This window comes from Carettochelys insculpta, chromosome 21 (assembly GCF_033958435.1).
Source record: "Carettochelys insculpta isolate YL-2023 chromosome 21, ASM3395843v1, whole genome shotgun sequence".
Lineage (NCBI taxonomy): Eukaryota > Metazoa > Chordata > Testudines > Carettochelyidae > Carettochelys > Carettochelys insculpta.
Window position 1 is genome coordinate 23,730,611 of NC_134157.1, and position 14,283 is coordinate 23,744,893.

General features: G+C 39.2%; 1 protein-coding gene across 2 annotated transcripts in view; it reads left to right on the top strand.

Moving 5' to 3' along the window:
- The window catches only part of GAPVD1 (GTPase activating protein and VPS9 domains 1), a 78,959-nt gene that overhangs the window by 29,786 nt on the left and 34,890 nt on the right, over nucleotides 1-14,283 (top strand). Inside the window, exons 4-15 of one of the 2 annotated variants that reach the window (XM_075015222.1) lie at nucleotides 1,502-1,588; nucleotides 2,646-2,780; nucleotides 2,913-3,102; nucleotides 7,551-7,705; nucleotides 8,792-8,921; nucleotides 9,809-9,934; nucleotides 10,357-10,530; nucleotides 10,820-10,960; nucleotides 11,893-12,027; nucleotides 12,665-12,784; nucleotides 13,348-13,425; nucleotides 13,594-13,967. In XM_075015222.1, the coding sequence (XP_074871323.1) occupies nucleotides 1,502-1,588; nucleotides 2,646-2,780; nucleotides 2,913-3,102; nucleotides 7,551-7,705; nucleotides 8,792-8,921; nucleotides 9,809-9,934; nucleotides 10,357-10,530; nucleotides 10,820-10,960; nucleotides 11,893-12,027; nucleotides 12,665-12,784; nucleotides 13,348-13,425; nucleotides 13,594-13,967 (1,845 nt within the window). The remainder of the gene's footprint in view (nucleotides 1-1,501; nucleotides 1,589-2,645; nucleotides 2,781-2,912; nucleotides 3,103-7,550; nucleotides 7,706-8,791; nucleotides 8,922-9,808; nucleotides 9,935-10,356; nucleotides 10,531-10,819; nucleotides 10,961-11,892; nucleotides 12,028-12,664; nucleotides 12,785-13,347; nucleotides 13,426-13,593; nucleotides 13,968-14,283) is intronic. The other variant, XM_075015223.1, reaches the window with a different exon arrangement.

Below are 14,283 nucleotides of genomic sequence, written 5' to 3' on the forward strand. Positions count from 1 at the left end.
GTACAGATGTTTTGGAACCTAGTATTCAATATATGCAGATGTGGAACATTAAGGCTACATCTACACTAGCCAAAAACTTTGTAATTGCCATGCAAATGGCCATTTTGAAGTTTACTAATGAAGCACTGAAATACATATTCAGCACCTCATTAGCATGCAGGCAGCTGCTGGCACTTCGAAATTGACATGGCTTGCTGTCACGCGGCTCATCCAGATGGGGCTCCTTCTCGAAAGGACTCCGGCTACTTCGAAGTCCCCTTATTCCTATGAGCAGATAGGAATAAGGGGACTTCGAAGTAGCCAGAGTTTTTTTTGAAAAGGACCCCCGTCTGGGTGAGCCGCGTCAATTTCGAAGTGCCCCGGCCACCTGCATGCTAATGAGGCGCTGAATATGGATTTCAGTGCTTCATTAGTAAACTTCAAAATGGCCATTGGCATGGCAGTTTCGAAGTTTTTGGCTAGTGTAGACACAGCCTAAGGGTATGAAACAGCACCTGTTTGACTAGCAGACTACTGCATGTTTCATGTACATGGGACAAAGCAAACATCCATCGATGCCTATTATAACTGGTACACTGATTGTTGGAAATTCATTTCATTAAGTTTCATGGAACAGAGAGAATGTTTTATTATATTTGCACAGGGCATACAAGAATGGGGCCTTAACCCTGACTGGGTTCTTTGGAAGCAACTGTAAAACAAGGATCACTTTTATACCTGTTGTATCATTTTTGTGCATTATTACAGGATTCACAACTTTTATAAACCCTTTGGTGAAAGGATAAAAAAATTAAGGGGGCTTATTTTTCAGGAAATCTTTGTACCTGGTGTACGAAGTGAGTCAGAGGTGTAGTTTGATTCCCTACTTTTTCCCTGTGTCTAGCAAAATGTACCTGGCCTTTAAAAATCTTCAGGTCTAAGTCCTCCAGGTTCAACCCTCTTGCTTCCTGTATTTGTTGTGAAGAATCAGAGCCTAATGTGAATCCTGCATAGGCTTAAAAAGGCATGGGAATAATAACTGTTCAACTTGCAATATTAAATCAGATGTCTAAGGTTTCTTTTACAAAAAACAAAATTATTTGAAATAAGGTACTATTATTATACATTGTTCATAGAATGGATGATGAAATTAAAACAAAGAGGCCTTTGAGTTGAGAGAGCAGAAAAAGTATGCGGTTTTCTTAATAGAAGAAAATGCTCTTCCTGCTTAGATCTTTCAGTGAAATTTCATAGAATTCTAGGACTGGAAGGGACCTTGAATTCAGCTAGTGTATTCCTTTGCACATGTGGCAGAACTAAATATATTTCCACGTGAAACATTTTACTTGGAGTTTAAGAACAAATTTGTGAAAGTTTAGCCCCAAAGTAACTGAGAAGGTTCTTTGTAAACTAAAATAATAGTTTAAGATGGAAGCTCTTTCTCATCTTGTTTCTGTATTATGATCTTAGTGTTCTGTAACGGTTTCTGAAATATTTCGCCTAACTTCTTTTTCCATTTTAGGTTGGGAGACTTTTGCAGCAGTTGGCAATGACAGGATCTGAAGAGGGAGATCCACACATGAAGAGCAACCTTGGCAAATTCGACAAAGTAAGAGTCAGGAGGAAAAAATAGTACATATATACATATTTAACATTTTGACTTTCTGTAGCCCCTCTTCTAAGAAGCTCAAAGCACTCACAAACAAATAGGCTTGACAACTCCCTTGTGAGGTGTGAGATAGTACATCTAATTTATAGGTAAGTAAACTGAGGAACAGGTTGAGTCATGTGCATGGTCACATAAAATAATAGAATCTAGAGACATGGAGTCATGCTTCCTTACTACTAGACATTACATTACCTTGCTGCTTAATTGAAAACATTAACAAGATGTCAAAATATGGCACGTCATGAAACAGATACTAAGTGACTTTTTATAATTTTCTCTCTTGGATCTAGCACACACTACTTTCATTTGAGGGAATACCAATAACTTGAAATATAGGCAATTAAAAATCACACTTGCCTATAGATTTTTTTCCTATCTGTTTTTGCCTCATTTCCTGACTCTTCCACTTTTTTGTTCTGTAAGTTGTTAGTTCTTCCTTCCTGAACAAAGAAGGTGCTCACACTAGGGCAACATGATGTGCTGTCACTGCAGAAACCAGACTGATAAAAGAAACTTTTTGGTTCATTTCTCTCGCTACTTGCAATGAAACTAGATAAACAGTCAGTCACGTGTGACTTTTAAGTTGAAAATTCCTTTCTTAGCATATTTCTGTAGTTTTGTTTCACTAGTAAGCTATGCTCAGCAGGTTCCTGAGGGAGGAACAATTTAAGTAGAAGTTCATTAATGTGAGTTAGTTCAAATAATATAGTGCCATTGTATTAAAATATTTAATTACAGTTTTAAAAATTATGAGAATTGCGGAATATATTTAAATGTCACTTTCAAATCCAAATATATGGAGTGAAGGGGACTCTAAATCTTGCATAATTTTTGTATTTATTCTTCATTGGCTAAAAGAGGTTTGATTGTTATATTTGTAAGAAGTAACAAAATTGGTATTCCCATGTAAATTATGTATATACCGTTTGTGCCTTATGTTCTTCTGTTGTTCAAAAATTTGAAACCATTCTCTAAATAACCTTTCTTCTCCTTTCAGAGCTGTGTTGCTGCTTTCCTGGATGTTGTTATTAGTGGGCGTGCTGTGGAAACTCCGCCGATGTCCTCAGTGAACCTTCTAGAAGGATTGAGTAGGACAGTGGTTTATATGACATACAGCCAACTCATTAATCTGGTAATATTCTATTTCTTCAATGAGAGTAATCTTTTTTCCTGTACACACTTACATCTCTTCTGTGAGTGGATGTAATAGGTTAATATATATCTTCATGTGCCTTTCTGAATTTTACAAACTCTAATTTTGTAGGTTGGTTTTATGCGAAATGTAATGTCAAGTGACCAGTTGAGGGAAGATCGGATGGCTCTGGAAAACTTGTTGGCAAACTTACCTCAGAACAAATCTGGGAAAAGTAGCAGCCTTGAAATGACTCCTTACAGTACCCCACAACTTTCCCCTGCAACTACCCCAGCCAACAAAAGAAATCGACTGCCTATAGGTGAGGAAGTTTGAGAGAAACTTTTACAGCAAAGGCTTTTTGTTCATAGACTTTTGTGCTCTCCTTGTATAGTCGTCTTCAGCATTTCTTCAGTCCTCTTGTAGGATACTCTTAAGATTTCTTCAAATCGCTTCTGTTTTTTGTGGGTAGCATAGTTGTCACTGATTCAGACTGTATGCAGTGAAAACGTCCGTTAGATCATCTTTCTGGTGTACCCACTGTAGCAGGACTGTACTTGAATAATATTTTTTTCTAGTGCTTTGTCTAGGTCAGGTTTTGAAATTTCCCACACAATGTTTCTCGCACTTTCCTTGGAAGAATATTCAATAATCTAATAATTCTAATGTAGTGTAATTTTTCCTTTATATATTACTCATAGTTCCACCTCTTAACCTCAGACTGAACTTTAATGTATTCATATTGTAATTGAATTTGTAGGGCTCCTTCTTTGCATATAATGGAGACTTAATTTAATATAATCAGCCTATGTTTGTGAAATGGTGCAAGCTGGTGGATAGGAGAGAAGGAAAGAGTTAGTTTGAGTGGTGGTGAGGATAGTGCAGTTGTCAACATTGATTCAAGGAGGGTTTGGAGATGAGAGAGTAGAAGGAACGAAGGATTTTCATGTCTTGCAATATGACGTGGCAGGCCGTCTGTAAGAAAATGCTGGAGAAACAAGACGAGATGGGAATCTGGTCACATGGGGAGAGGTAAGACTGGTGAGGTGTTGAGTGGAGAAGATCAAAGTGATGAGTGGAGCAGGCAAGGTGCAGACATCTGGGAAACAGGTATGGAAAATGGCAGGATGGATGAAGGGGATCCATTGAAGATAACGCTGGACAAGGAAAACAAAAAGCAGTCAAGTAGCACTTTAAAGACTAGCACAATAAAAAATCTGCTCATAGGAATAAGGGGACTTCAAAGTAGCTGGGGTCCTTTCGAAAAGGAGCCCCATCTGGACGAGCCGCGTGGTGGCGAGCTGTGTCAATTTCGAAGTGCTGTGGCCACCCGCATGCTAATGAGGCGCTGAATATGTATTTCAGCGCTTCATTAGTAAACTTTGAAATGGCCATTTGCATGGCCATTTCGAAGTTTTTGGCTCATGTAGATGTAGCCAATATGTAACATAGGGGAAAATATACTTAAAATAATAAAGGTAGTAATTACTAAATATTCATTCCTCGCCTGTCTGGGGACAACTTCTGTTTAATTCTAGGCTTACATTAGTGAGGTGACAACTTGTATGTATTTATTTACAGTTTAAAATATTTTTGTTCAAAGGCTTGGTTTTATTTCTGTTTAATGCTGTCGAAACCCAGGACAACAGTTGGCAGCCATTACTGCCTGGGATACTTCTACCACCAATCTCTCAGCTCACATAAATCTAGTAACCCCATTTGGTGGGTAATGGATTCTTTCCGCTCTTATTCTATGTAAAACTTTACTTTATAAAACCATGCTTCCCATGCTTGTCTTTAATTTGCTTTGTGCTGGGCTTCTTTGTTCCATTACAAAAGCCACTTCCTACTTAAATAGCCAGAAAAATGTAGTAACCTAGAAAGCCTAGTCTAGTCTCCCTTTGCGTGATAATTGAAGGTAAAAACGTAACTTTTAGGTTTGCATTTGGCTTCAGTTTGCATGTTTCAAGTGAGGAAACTGATGCCATGCTTCCAGCCCCGAAGAAAGGAAAGGAATTTCACGCCTGGACTTTCTTCAAGGTACCCAGAATTGGGAGAGGGAGAGACCATAGTATTAAAAGGAATTACAGTGAACCACAAAATAGTCAGGATGGTTTTGTGATCCCACGTATTTATCAGTTCCTGATGGTGTAACATCAGGTCTTCACGTTTAAGTGTTTTGTGACTTCCTGCAGTTCTTGATGAGTGCCTCTCCAGTGCAAGGTGTGGCATACCATTGTTTTGAAGGACTTAATCTCTACCATCACCTGCTTTGAACAGGGAAGAGCCATCCAAGGCCAGGCTTAGAGTGGCATTTTCCATTTCATTTATGCTATCACAAAATTGTGAACAAGCATGCCCAAAAGGTAAAAAGAATGAGGACTTACCAGATTTTGCTTGTGTTTGACACATTCCATCCAGTGTACGCTTGAATCCCCTTTTATATAAGTTTATGCTGAAAAGAGCTTGTCTGGTCAATTCCAAAACTGTCGTAAACCCCTTTGGAAAGGGTTAATCTACAAAACATTGAAAGCCTTCAGTAATGCTGCTTAGAAACTGGCTGTGAAAGGTGCTATGTGTGTCTGGTTTCTGTTGACTTTGTTGGGAAATGCTCAGCAGCTCATGGGATTCAGGGACTTAATTCCTTTGTGGTGCTGTACAAGTGGCTAGAAAGTTTTATTTGTTAAAGGTCCACGTAGTTGCTCTAAACAGCGTTCTCTGAATTACTGCCGTTGTGCTCTCCGTTACAGTGAGAGTGGTGTCTCCTATGAATTCTGAGCCTACTCTTGCAGACATTGAGGGGAGGCATCAGCTAACCCATGTTCAGTTATTGTCACTGATGTCTGGCTGTAGTCCAGAGAGTTTGCTGTGAATGCTGAAGGGATATGGTGAGTGGGTGGGGTTTTTTGTATGTTTTTTAAATTTTATTTTTTTCTTTGTATGAGGTCCCTAGCCTTTGTTTGGCAGAAACTGGGAATGGGCAACAGGGGATGGATCACTTGATGGTTGTGTGTTCTGTTCACTCCCTCTGAAGCACCTACCATTGGCTACTGATAGAAGATGATGCATCTGACCTAGCATGGCCATTCTTATTAAACTAGTGCTCCTACAATTCTTAATCAGGATCTGGGTTTTAGGCACTATACAAACATGTAGGAGCAGATGATACCTCCCAAAAGGCTGTGTCTACACTAACTACTTAAAAGGGAGGATGGTAAGTAAGGTGTTGAGGGTTTATTAATGATGTGTTGCAGTGCATATGCAGCACTTCATTAAGCAAATTTCCCCCCCACGCCCCCCCCCATCAACTTCGAAGTGTTAAACTTTGAAGTGCTAGCTCACGTCTAGCCACGGCTAACCCACCGATACTTCGAAGTGCTTGGGCAACTTTGAAGTCCCTTTACTTGCACTTCATTAAGCAAATTCCACCCCCCAGCAACTTCAAAGTGTTAAACTTTGAAGTACTGGTTCGTGTCTAGCTGCGGCTAACCCACTGGTGCTTCGAAGTGCTTGGGCAACTTCAAAGTCCCTTTTACTCCTCAAAATTTTAACACTTTGAAGTTGCCGCAGCAGGGAATTTGCTTAATGAAGTGCAAGTAAAGGGACTTCGAAGCTGCCCAAGCATTTCAAAGTACTGGTGGGTTAGCCACGGCTAGACGTGAGCTGGCTCTTCGAATTTTAACACTTCATAGTTTCTGGGGGGGGGGGGAGTTTGCTTAATGAAGTGCTGCATATGCATTAATATGCATATCATTAATAAACTCCCAACACCCTACTTGCCATCCTCCCTTCGAAGTAGGGAGGTAGTATAGACAAGCCCAAAAATGTATAGATATTTCATGGCCATATGCATAGCATTAAATAAAACCCAATGTAATGGGAGACTGTCTGGTCAGAGGACTTGGAAATAAGAATTTTAAATTGGGACTTAGTTCTTAAACGTTCAAACTCCTTTTAGTGTCTTCTTTCTTCATATGACTTTCTCTGCCTTCCTCTATGCTCCACCCTCTACATTGTTGCTGAAGAGAACTCTAAGCCGTAAGGAGCTTGATTTCCCTTCTAACTGGCAATAGTAGGTTGTTGAAGTCAGCAAGGGTCCAGCCAGGGCCAATAATGGTTCATTACGTAATTGTGAAAGTTGACTTTTACAGTTACTCCTCGTTTGTTAGTCTTGGTGTTCTGGTGCTTTTTGATGAGCATTTTCATATTATTTAAGTTGTGGATATCTTTTATCATTGCAAGAAAGGTGCCTTTAGGTCATGAGGCTGTGAGGTTGGCACAATTGCGTTGTAGGGGGGGGAAATCCCACAATTACTTAAGAGATTTTAAACACAGGAACTAAAGTGTCTTGCTGGTAGTGCTCTTTTCTTATTGTTCCTGTAATGGTGCAGAAGCAGAGGGGAGTCTGTCTTGCAAAGGAAGAATGTGTACGTAACCTAAAAGGAAAACTGTCCTGCCCACCCATGGCAGAAATATCTGGGGATGAACAGAGAAGCATAGCAAGTTACATGCTTCTTAAACTACTAAGCTACTAGTCTGTCTTCACAGTAGTGCAATACTTAAATAAAGACACAGCCCCAGTGCAGGGTTGCACATCCCCAATATCAATTTCCACCTTTCTAGAAAGGTGGAAATTGTATTCTGCATTATGTCCATTTTTTGATATGCATGTGCTAACATCACACTTCTGTATTGTTAAAGCGTTTGAAGATAATCTGAGAGTTTGAATATTGGAAACGTTCATAAAACTATTTTAACATGTATCATTAGCTACCCGTAGCAGAAGCCGATCAAATATTCAAGATCATGGAGACCATGAAGGATCCTCCCAAGATTCTATACAGGATATTCAGCCAGAAGAAGTACTGGTTATTTCTTTGGGAACAGGTCCACAGCTCACACCGGGTATGATGACAGAAACTGAGGTATGAACAAGATGTCAAATATAAATCACTTTCTTTGAAAAATGAACATGAATATGACTACGAAATGAATATTCAGATCATGAAATAATACACGTTAAATGTCTCTGGTCTAGCAACATCGATGGTCTGGCATGATTTTAATTAGTGGCCAAGCATCCCGGGGTCTTAAAGTTTGAAAGCCAGGACTGGTGGCTGTGAACAGTGTTTTTTGTGCTAGTGTTTAGCTCTAATTTACCCCAAATGTCTCTTAAAAGCCCAGTAAACAGTGCAAGTGTTGGTAATGCTGCTAGACAAATACTGACCTCCCGTAGTTTGGCAAATTCTCTGGTTCAGCACCATCAGGGCCAGAGAGTGCCAGACTAGAGAAGTTTAAATTGTATTAAGATTGTGACAAAATAAAACAATGTTTAAATTGGAGAATTAGGGCTAAAACTCTTAATTTGTTTCATCATATTTAGCTGTTGCAAATGATCACCACACCAGAACTGATTTCTATTTGTAATAATTAATAAAGCATCCAGACAACAGATGAGTGTGCTGCAGTGTTCCATTCATAGATTCTGAGGCCAGAAGGAACCATTGTGGTGATAACTCAACTCCGCATAACACAGGCCATAGAACTTCCTCAAAATAATTCCTAGCAAGTATCTTGTAAAGGCTGAATATCCAAATATTAGGTTATTCATCTGCAGCTGTTGACATAATGTGGCCTTTGAATAAGACGACAATGTTTTTCATTGTCTGTTAGCATCTTGCCAAATGGTTCAGATTCCCTCCTTTTGGTGTGCTATAATTATCGATTGCTATGTGATATTAAGGTGTCATTACACTAAAAAATCCAGTTGTGGTTACATTTTCATGACATACTTCACATTTAAATCTTGGCTATTTTAAAATCTCAACACAACTGCTCAGCCTTGATACAAACGACCTGTCATCAGATGTGCGATGTTAGATGTTGACTGACATTAAAGATACATAAAAGTTGGGGAAGCTTTTTTTCCTGTAGTTAGAACTTACTGTAAAAGAAACTTTATTTTTCAGAATCAATTAAACATGTTCATTCCTTTGCCGCTACCCCCATAGGTCTTAAATATGCAGCTTGCTGATGGAGGACAAGGAGATGTCCCTGTTGATGAAACCAAACTCCACGGTAAACCTGATAAAACCTTGCGCTTTTCCCTCTGCAGTGATAATCTGGAAGGAATATCTGAAGGTGAAGGGTTACTTTAGTATTCAAAAAGTTGTGTGTCAGATCTTAATTATAAAAGAAGCTTCTGTTATGTAAGCATGTCACTTTCCTCTGAAAGCCTACCTTCAGGTCTGGCCTTAAAAAGTCATTCTTGGGTGAAACTTTTGACATACAGGTAAAGACTGGAAGGGATGAAACAAAAATTGACTAATTGAAAAGTCTTTTATCCTTTTTTCAACTCGGCATACATTATTGGCATGCCTGCAATTTTAAATTGTCCATAAATTTCTAGTTCCGGTGTTGACTTTTAATTTTATTTTCATCAACTTTTGTATATACCAAAATGTCTTCTAGGCTCTTAACTCTCTTTTGTATGAACATTACACACAGTAGGGGGCCTACCTAGGATATCGAATAGGCTTCTACAAGCCATTCAAATATCCCAAGTAATATTTATGTAATTTTCCATTATTTAGTTTTCTCTCTCCCTGTTTTTCAATATAAATAAAATACAAGTATTAGAGAGAACTAATAATTACAAAAATCTATTTCAGTTGTGGCTAAAATCAGGTATGCTAATACTGATGCACTGACCAATTTGTGGCAAGGTATCTGAAGATTAGTCAATTATGTGTCATTCAGGAGATGTGAAACATTAATTATAAGAGTGCTAAGTGTTCCAGTTCACAATTCTGTGAAATAATTGAGATGGTGGCATATAACATGCTTTCTAAATAGCCACTATTTAGAGAATAGCAGAGGAGAATTTGAGTTCCTCCATTCAGTATTTCCCACAAGTAGCTAATTTGTATTGCAATCTTGCTCTGTTTGCAGTCTTGCTAGTAAGTTGCATCTTATACTGTTTATGCTTTGAGTTTGAACAAATTAATGAGGAAATCAATTTTTACCAGGTCCTTCAAATCGCTCCAATTCTGTGTCCTCTTTGGATTTAGAAGGGGAGTCTGTGTCAGAGATTGGGGCAGGACCTTCTGGGAGCAATGGTGTTGAAGCCTTGCAACTGTTAGAACATGAGCAAGGTAGGCACAGATACAGTTTAAAGTGTGTAGACTGTTACAATTTCTCTAAATCCATCAGTTTTGAATCTCTAAATTGGATGTGTTAACAATGAGTAAAGGGACTTTCAACCTCATTTGATCATTTTCAGACTTTGTGTATCTTGTTTTCATTTGTTATTCATCAGAAAGCTATTATCCATTAAAACAACATAAACATTCTTGGAACAGTGAACTTGTTTTATTTTGAAACATCAGTCAACATAAACTATTTTTAATTTTTTGGTTTATGATGCCTTCCTGTTCAAGAGGAGACTAAAGGATGGTTTGAACTGTAGCGATTGGAAATGTTAGGCTATAGATAGCTTTTGAAGTTACTGGCATGTTAACTGGAGAACGCAGTGTTCCGAATGATAGGAATCTACCCTCATCCTTTTTTTACATAGCTACAACACAGGATAATCTTGATGACAAGCTCCGTAAATTTGAAATTCGTGATATGATGGGATTGACTGATGATAGGGATATATCAGAAACTGTGAGTGAAACCTGGAGCACAGATGTCTTGGGCAGTGACTTCGATCCAAATATTGATGAAGACCGTTTGCAAGAAATTGCAGGTGTGTAACAGCACATTTGTCCTGAAAAATTACTTTGTTCGCTTCAAAGTGAGAAGGCTTTTGGAGCTCTTGTTCTCTTTGTATATTTGTGAAATAAGTGGTGTAAAATATAAGCTTCTTTGTAGGAAAACTTTAAACATCTGTCCATCCTTTGTTTTGGGTGCTCTTTTCTGTTCTTTTTTCAGTAGATACTGTGTGTCTTTAATACTGGGCACCTGGTTTATAGTGTCCCTGATTAGTATCCTCTCATCTTTCCTACCTGATCCTTTGTTCCCTCTTGGCTGTGCAGGTCCTACTGCAGAGAACATGCTTGGCAACTTGCTTTGTTTGCCAGGTACAGGATCTGTGCTGCTTGACCCCTGCACAGGGTCGACCATATCAGAAACCACCAGCGAAGCTTGGAGTGTAGAGGTGTTGCCAAGTGATTCAGGTTTGAATCCTGCCAATTATCTTTATTTGATCTTTGACATAAGCAGCACAGTGTTACTTTATAAATATTTTGGATAAATGCATCACTTGAAACCATCATTGTCAGAAGGACTATTACCTTCCCCAAAGATCCCGCAAGCTATTTCAAAGGTCAGGTAATAGTCATACCTGTCCTTTCTCAAGCAAAGGTGATTGCTTATTATTCCAAAATAAAATGATGAAAATTATGAGCATCTTTAAGATACCCAAGAGAGCTCCTGTGCCGCACAGAATAAGCTTGTTTGTAGCCATTTTCAGCATGCAGGAAGTAGGGTATGGAATATAGTGATCAATGACTAGGAAGATGGTCAATGCCTGTGGTGTATGTCTTTTTAATTCCATTGGGTGAGTTAGGTGCAGTGCCCGGGGATTTCTAATGCACAGAAGGGGCTTAGCTTTGTGATGCCATTAACCTCACCATACTGAACAGAAGACGTAAACCAGAGGACTGGATTATAATGTGAGAGCATTTCTAGCTTGATGACTGTTGGCAGTGTGTTAGAAAATAATGAAGGGTAACAGAAGCACTGTTAGAACAATGGGAATCTTTCTAAGCAGAATGTTTACATAGCTTTAATGTTTTTCGTACACATTTGATATATCACTCCATAGTCTCGGACTGTGGCACACAAAAATTCAAATATTTTTGTTAGGGTACAAATACATGTATTAAAATGACCCTGCAGTTATAAAAGACTGTCTGCATTATCCTGCCTGCAGTGTGGCAAAGTAGAATAGGCTGAAATAGATCAAATTACCATCATTTCAGAGTACCTGACAAAGTGAGCTAGACACTTTATATTAAAAGTTAAATCCCTGCACCACCATCTTGTATGTGAATTGTAAGCGAATATAACAGCAGGCAGTAATGCATGCATGCCGCTTCCTCTTTAGAGGCCCCAGACCTAAAGCAGGAGGAGAGACTGCAGGAGTTGGAAAGCTGTTCAGGGCTGGGCAGCACCTCGGATGACACTGATGTGAGGGAGGTCAGTTCTCGTCCCAGTACACCAGGCCTCAGCGTTGTGTCAGGTGTGTCTTTCAGGACTGAGTTCTGTTTTGTTAAATAACGAGTTTGTTTTGCCATGTGCTCAGTTTCATTGTATTTACTTTCACCCATAAAAGGGCGTGTGTTGTGGTTTTTTTGGTCTGGTGTACATACTCTGATTTCTAGAGTGATGATAATATGGTCTTGATCATTCTAATAGCAGTGTGAAATCCAGAGAATCTGAAGTGCAGAAGCAGAGACTTACAGTAAGGTATTAAATCTAAGACACTGCCTCAGATTCCCTCGTCTCTCACTATAGGCACTTGCCTTCGGCTTATCTTCATACCATTTTGTGTTGCACATGTCTGTAGTCTCTATCACTGCGTTTGTGGAAATTTCTCAGTCTTAAGGTCGTTTATATTGCCAGTAATAGCATCAAAGCATATATAGTCTGTATTAAACAGTGGCATAAAAAGGTGGTTACAAAACCTTTTTGCAGGGCAAAATTCTGAAGTCAAGGCTCTTCTCTTAGAATGTCAAGATGCCATTTCTTTTGAACTCATTGTTTGTTTGGGAATTGGTAGCAAGAACTTGTTGCAGCTGTCAAAAAAAATTGTTTTTGAGTTCTGCTTCCATTTTGTCCCAAAGACCTTTAGAGACCCTTCTTTTGTCATTTGGCAGGTATCAGTGCAACCTCCGAGGATATTCCTAATAAGATCGAGGACCTTAGGTCTGAATGTAGCTCTGACTTTGGAGGTAAAGATTCTGTGACAAGTCCTGATATGGATGAAACAGCACATGGTAAGTAAAGCCTTTGGGTAATAAGTGGAAAAATAAATCCTGTGTATTGGATTGGAGCTCATTAGGAATTGCAAAATTTGACTGTAAAATCGTGTAGAACTTTACATCCCAGCTAGAAAAAGTGGGGTAAACATAGCATACACAAACTTCACCTATATTTAGAAAATGTTTTCTCTGTTTTTTTGAGAAACCTTTTCTCCGTATTTGTTTATCAGAAGTGTTTATGCGTGCGTCTAGAAGAAAGGAAGTGGTGATATACTTGAGTCTTTATTCTAGCTAATTCTACCAAGTTAGTTTGACTGTTCTTTCGGACTTGAGACTCGTTCCCCCTCACTGTTCTTTGTGGATTTTTGTAATACTTTGACTTTTCGGTCCTGTGAGTGCTTTCGGGTGCCTTTCTGTCAATACAGAAGTGTGTTAAGCATCTCTTAACATTGTAAGAAGATCTGAGTGCTACCTGTTTCGTACGTTTGGTGAATGCTTTTGCATTTTGCAGGACTTTAGCTAAGAAGCAGTGAATAGTGCGTGGCACGTGCAGAGACTTACTGTCTTTGTTGTTTCAGGAGCCAGTCAGTTGACTTCTCCTCCTTCTCAGTCGGACTCTTTGCTTGCACTGTTTGACCCTTTGTCCTCACATGAAGGTAAATTGTAAAGAATGAGGTATTCTGTTTAAGGTAAATGCATCAAACATTTCTATCCATTTAGGTGGAGAAAAAAATCCTACCTACTTGAGAAATGTATGTACATGCATGACCACCACAGTATAATCCTGAGGTTTCATTCAATGATGTAATGTTTCGTGCCTCCAGGTGCATCAGCAGTGGTGAGGCCTAAAGTGCACTATGCCAGACCTGCTCATCCTCCACCAGATCCCCCAATTCTAGAAGGACCTATGGGAAGCAGTGAGGCCAGATTTCCAAATTTTGGCTCCCACATCTTAATCCCAACTGATTTGGAGGCATTCAAACAAAGGCATTCCTACCCAGACAGACTAGTCCGCAGCAGAAGCTCTGACATAGTGTCATCAGTTCGGAGGCCTATGAGTGATCCTGGCTGGAACAGACGACCTGGTAATGAAGAAAGAGAACTTCCTACACAAACACCAAACATAGGAGTAGCTGCTTCGGTGGCTGCACCTCAGTCCTCTTCATCATCCCCCAGTAAAGACTCCTCTAGAGGAGAGGTAAGTTATCACTGTGAAACTGAATTGATGTTACAGCTTTGTTCTTTCTCATTTTTGAGGAAAAATGCATGTCTAAGGTTGTTCACATTAACTACACTAATGAGGGGAGAATAGTGCAGTTCTGGCACTTTTTGAAAGATGACCTGTAGTATGAATTTTAAAACATCAAAACTTAAGAAGTGAATGGCCCAAGTAGATGGGGGCCTTTTTTTCCTTCCTCCTCAATTTGTGTGACTTGCGTTAGTTGTAGGGTCTCCAAAATGAATCTAAACATAAAATAGTGGCAAAATTAAAATGCTTCAACACACCAAATACT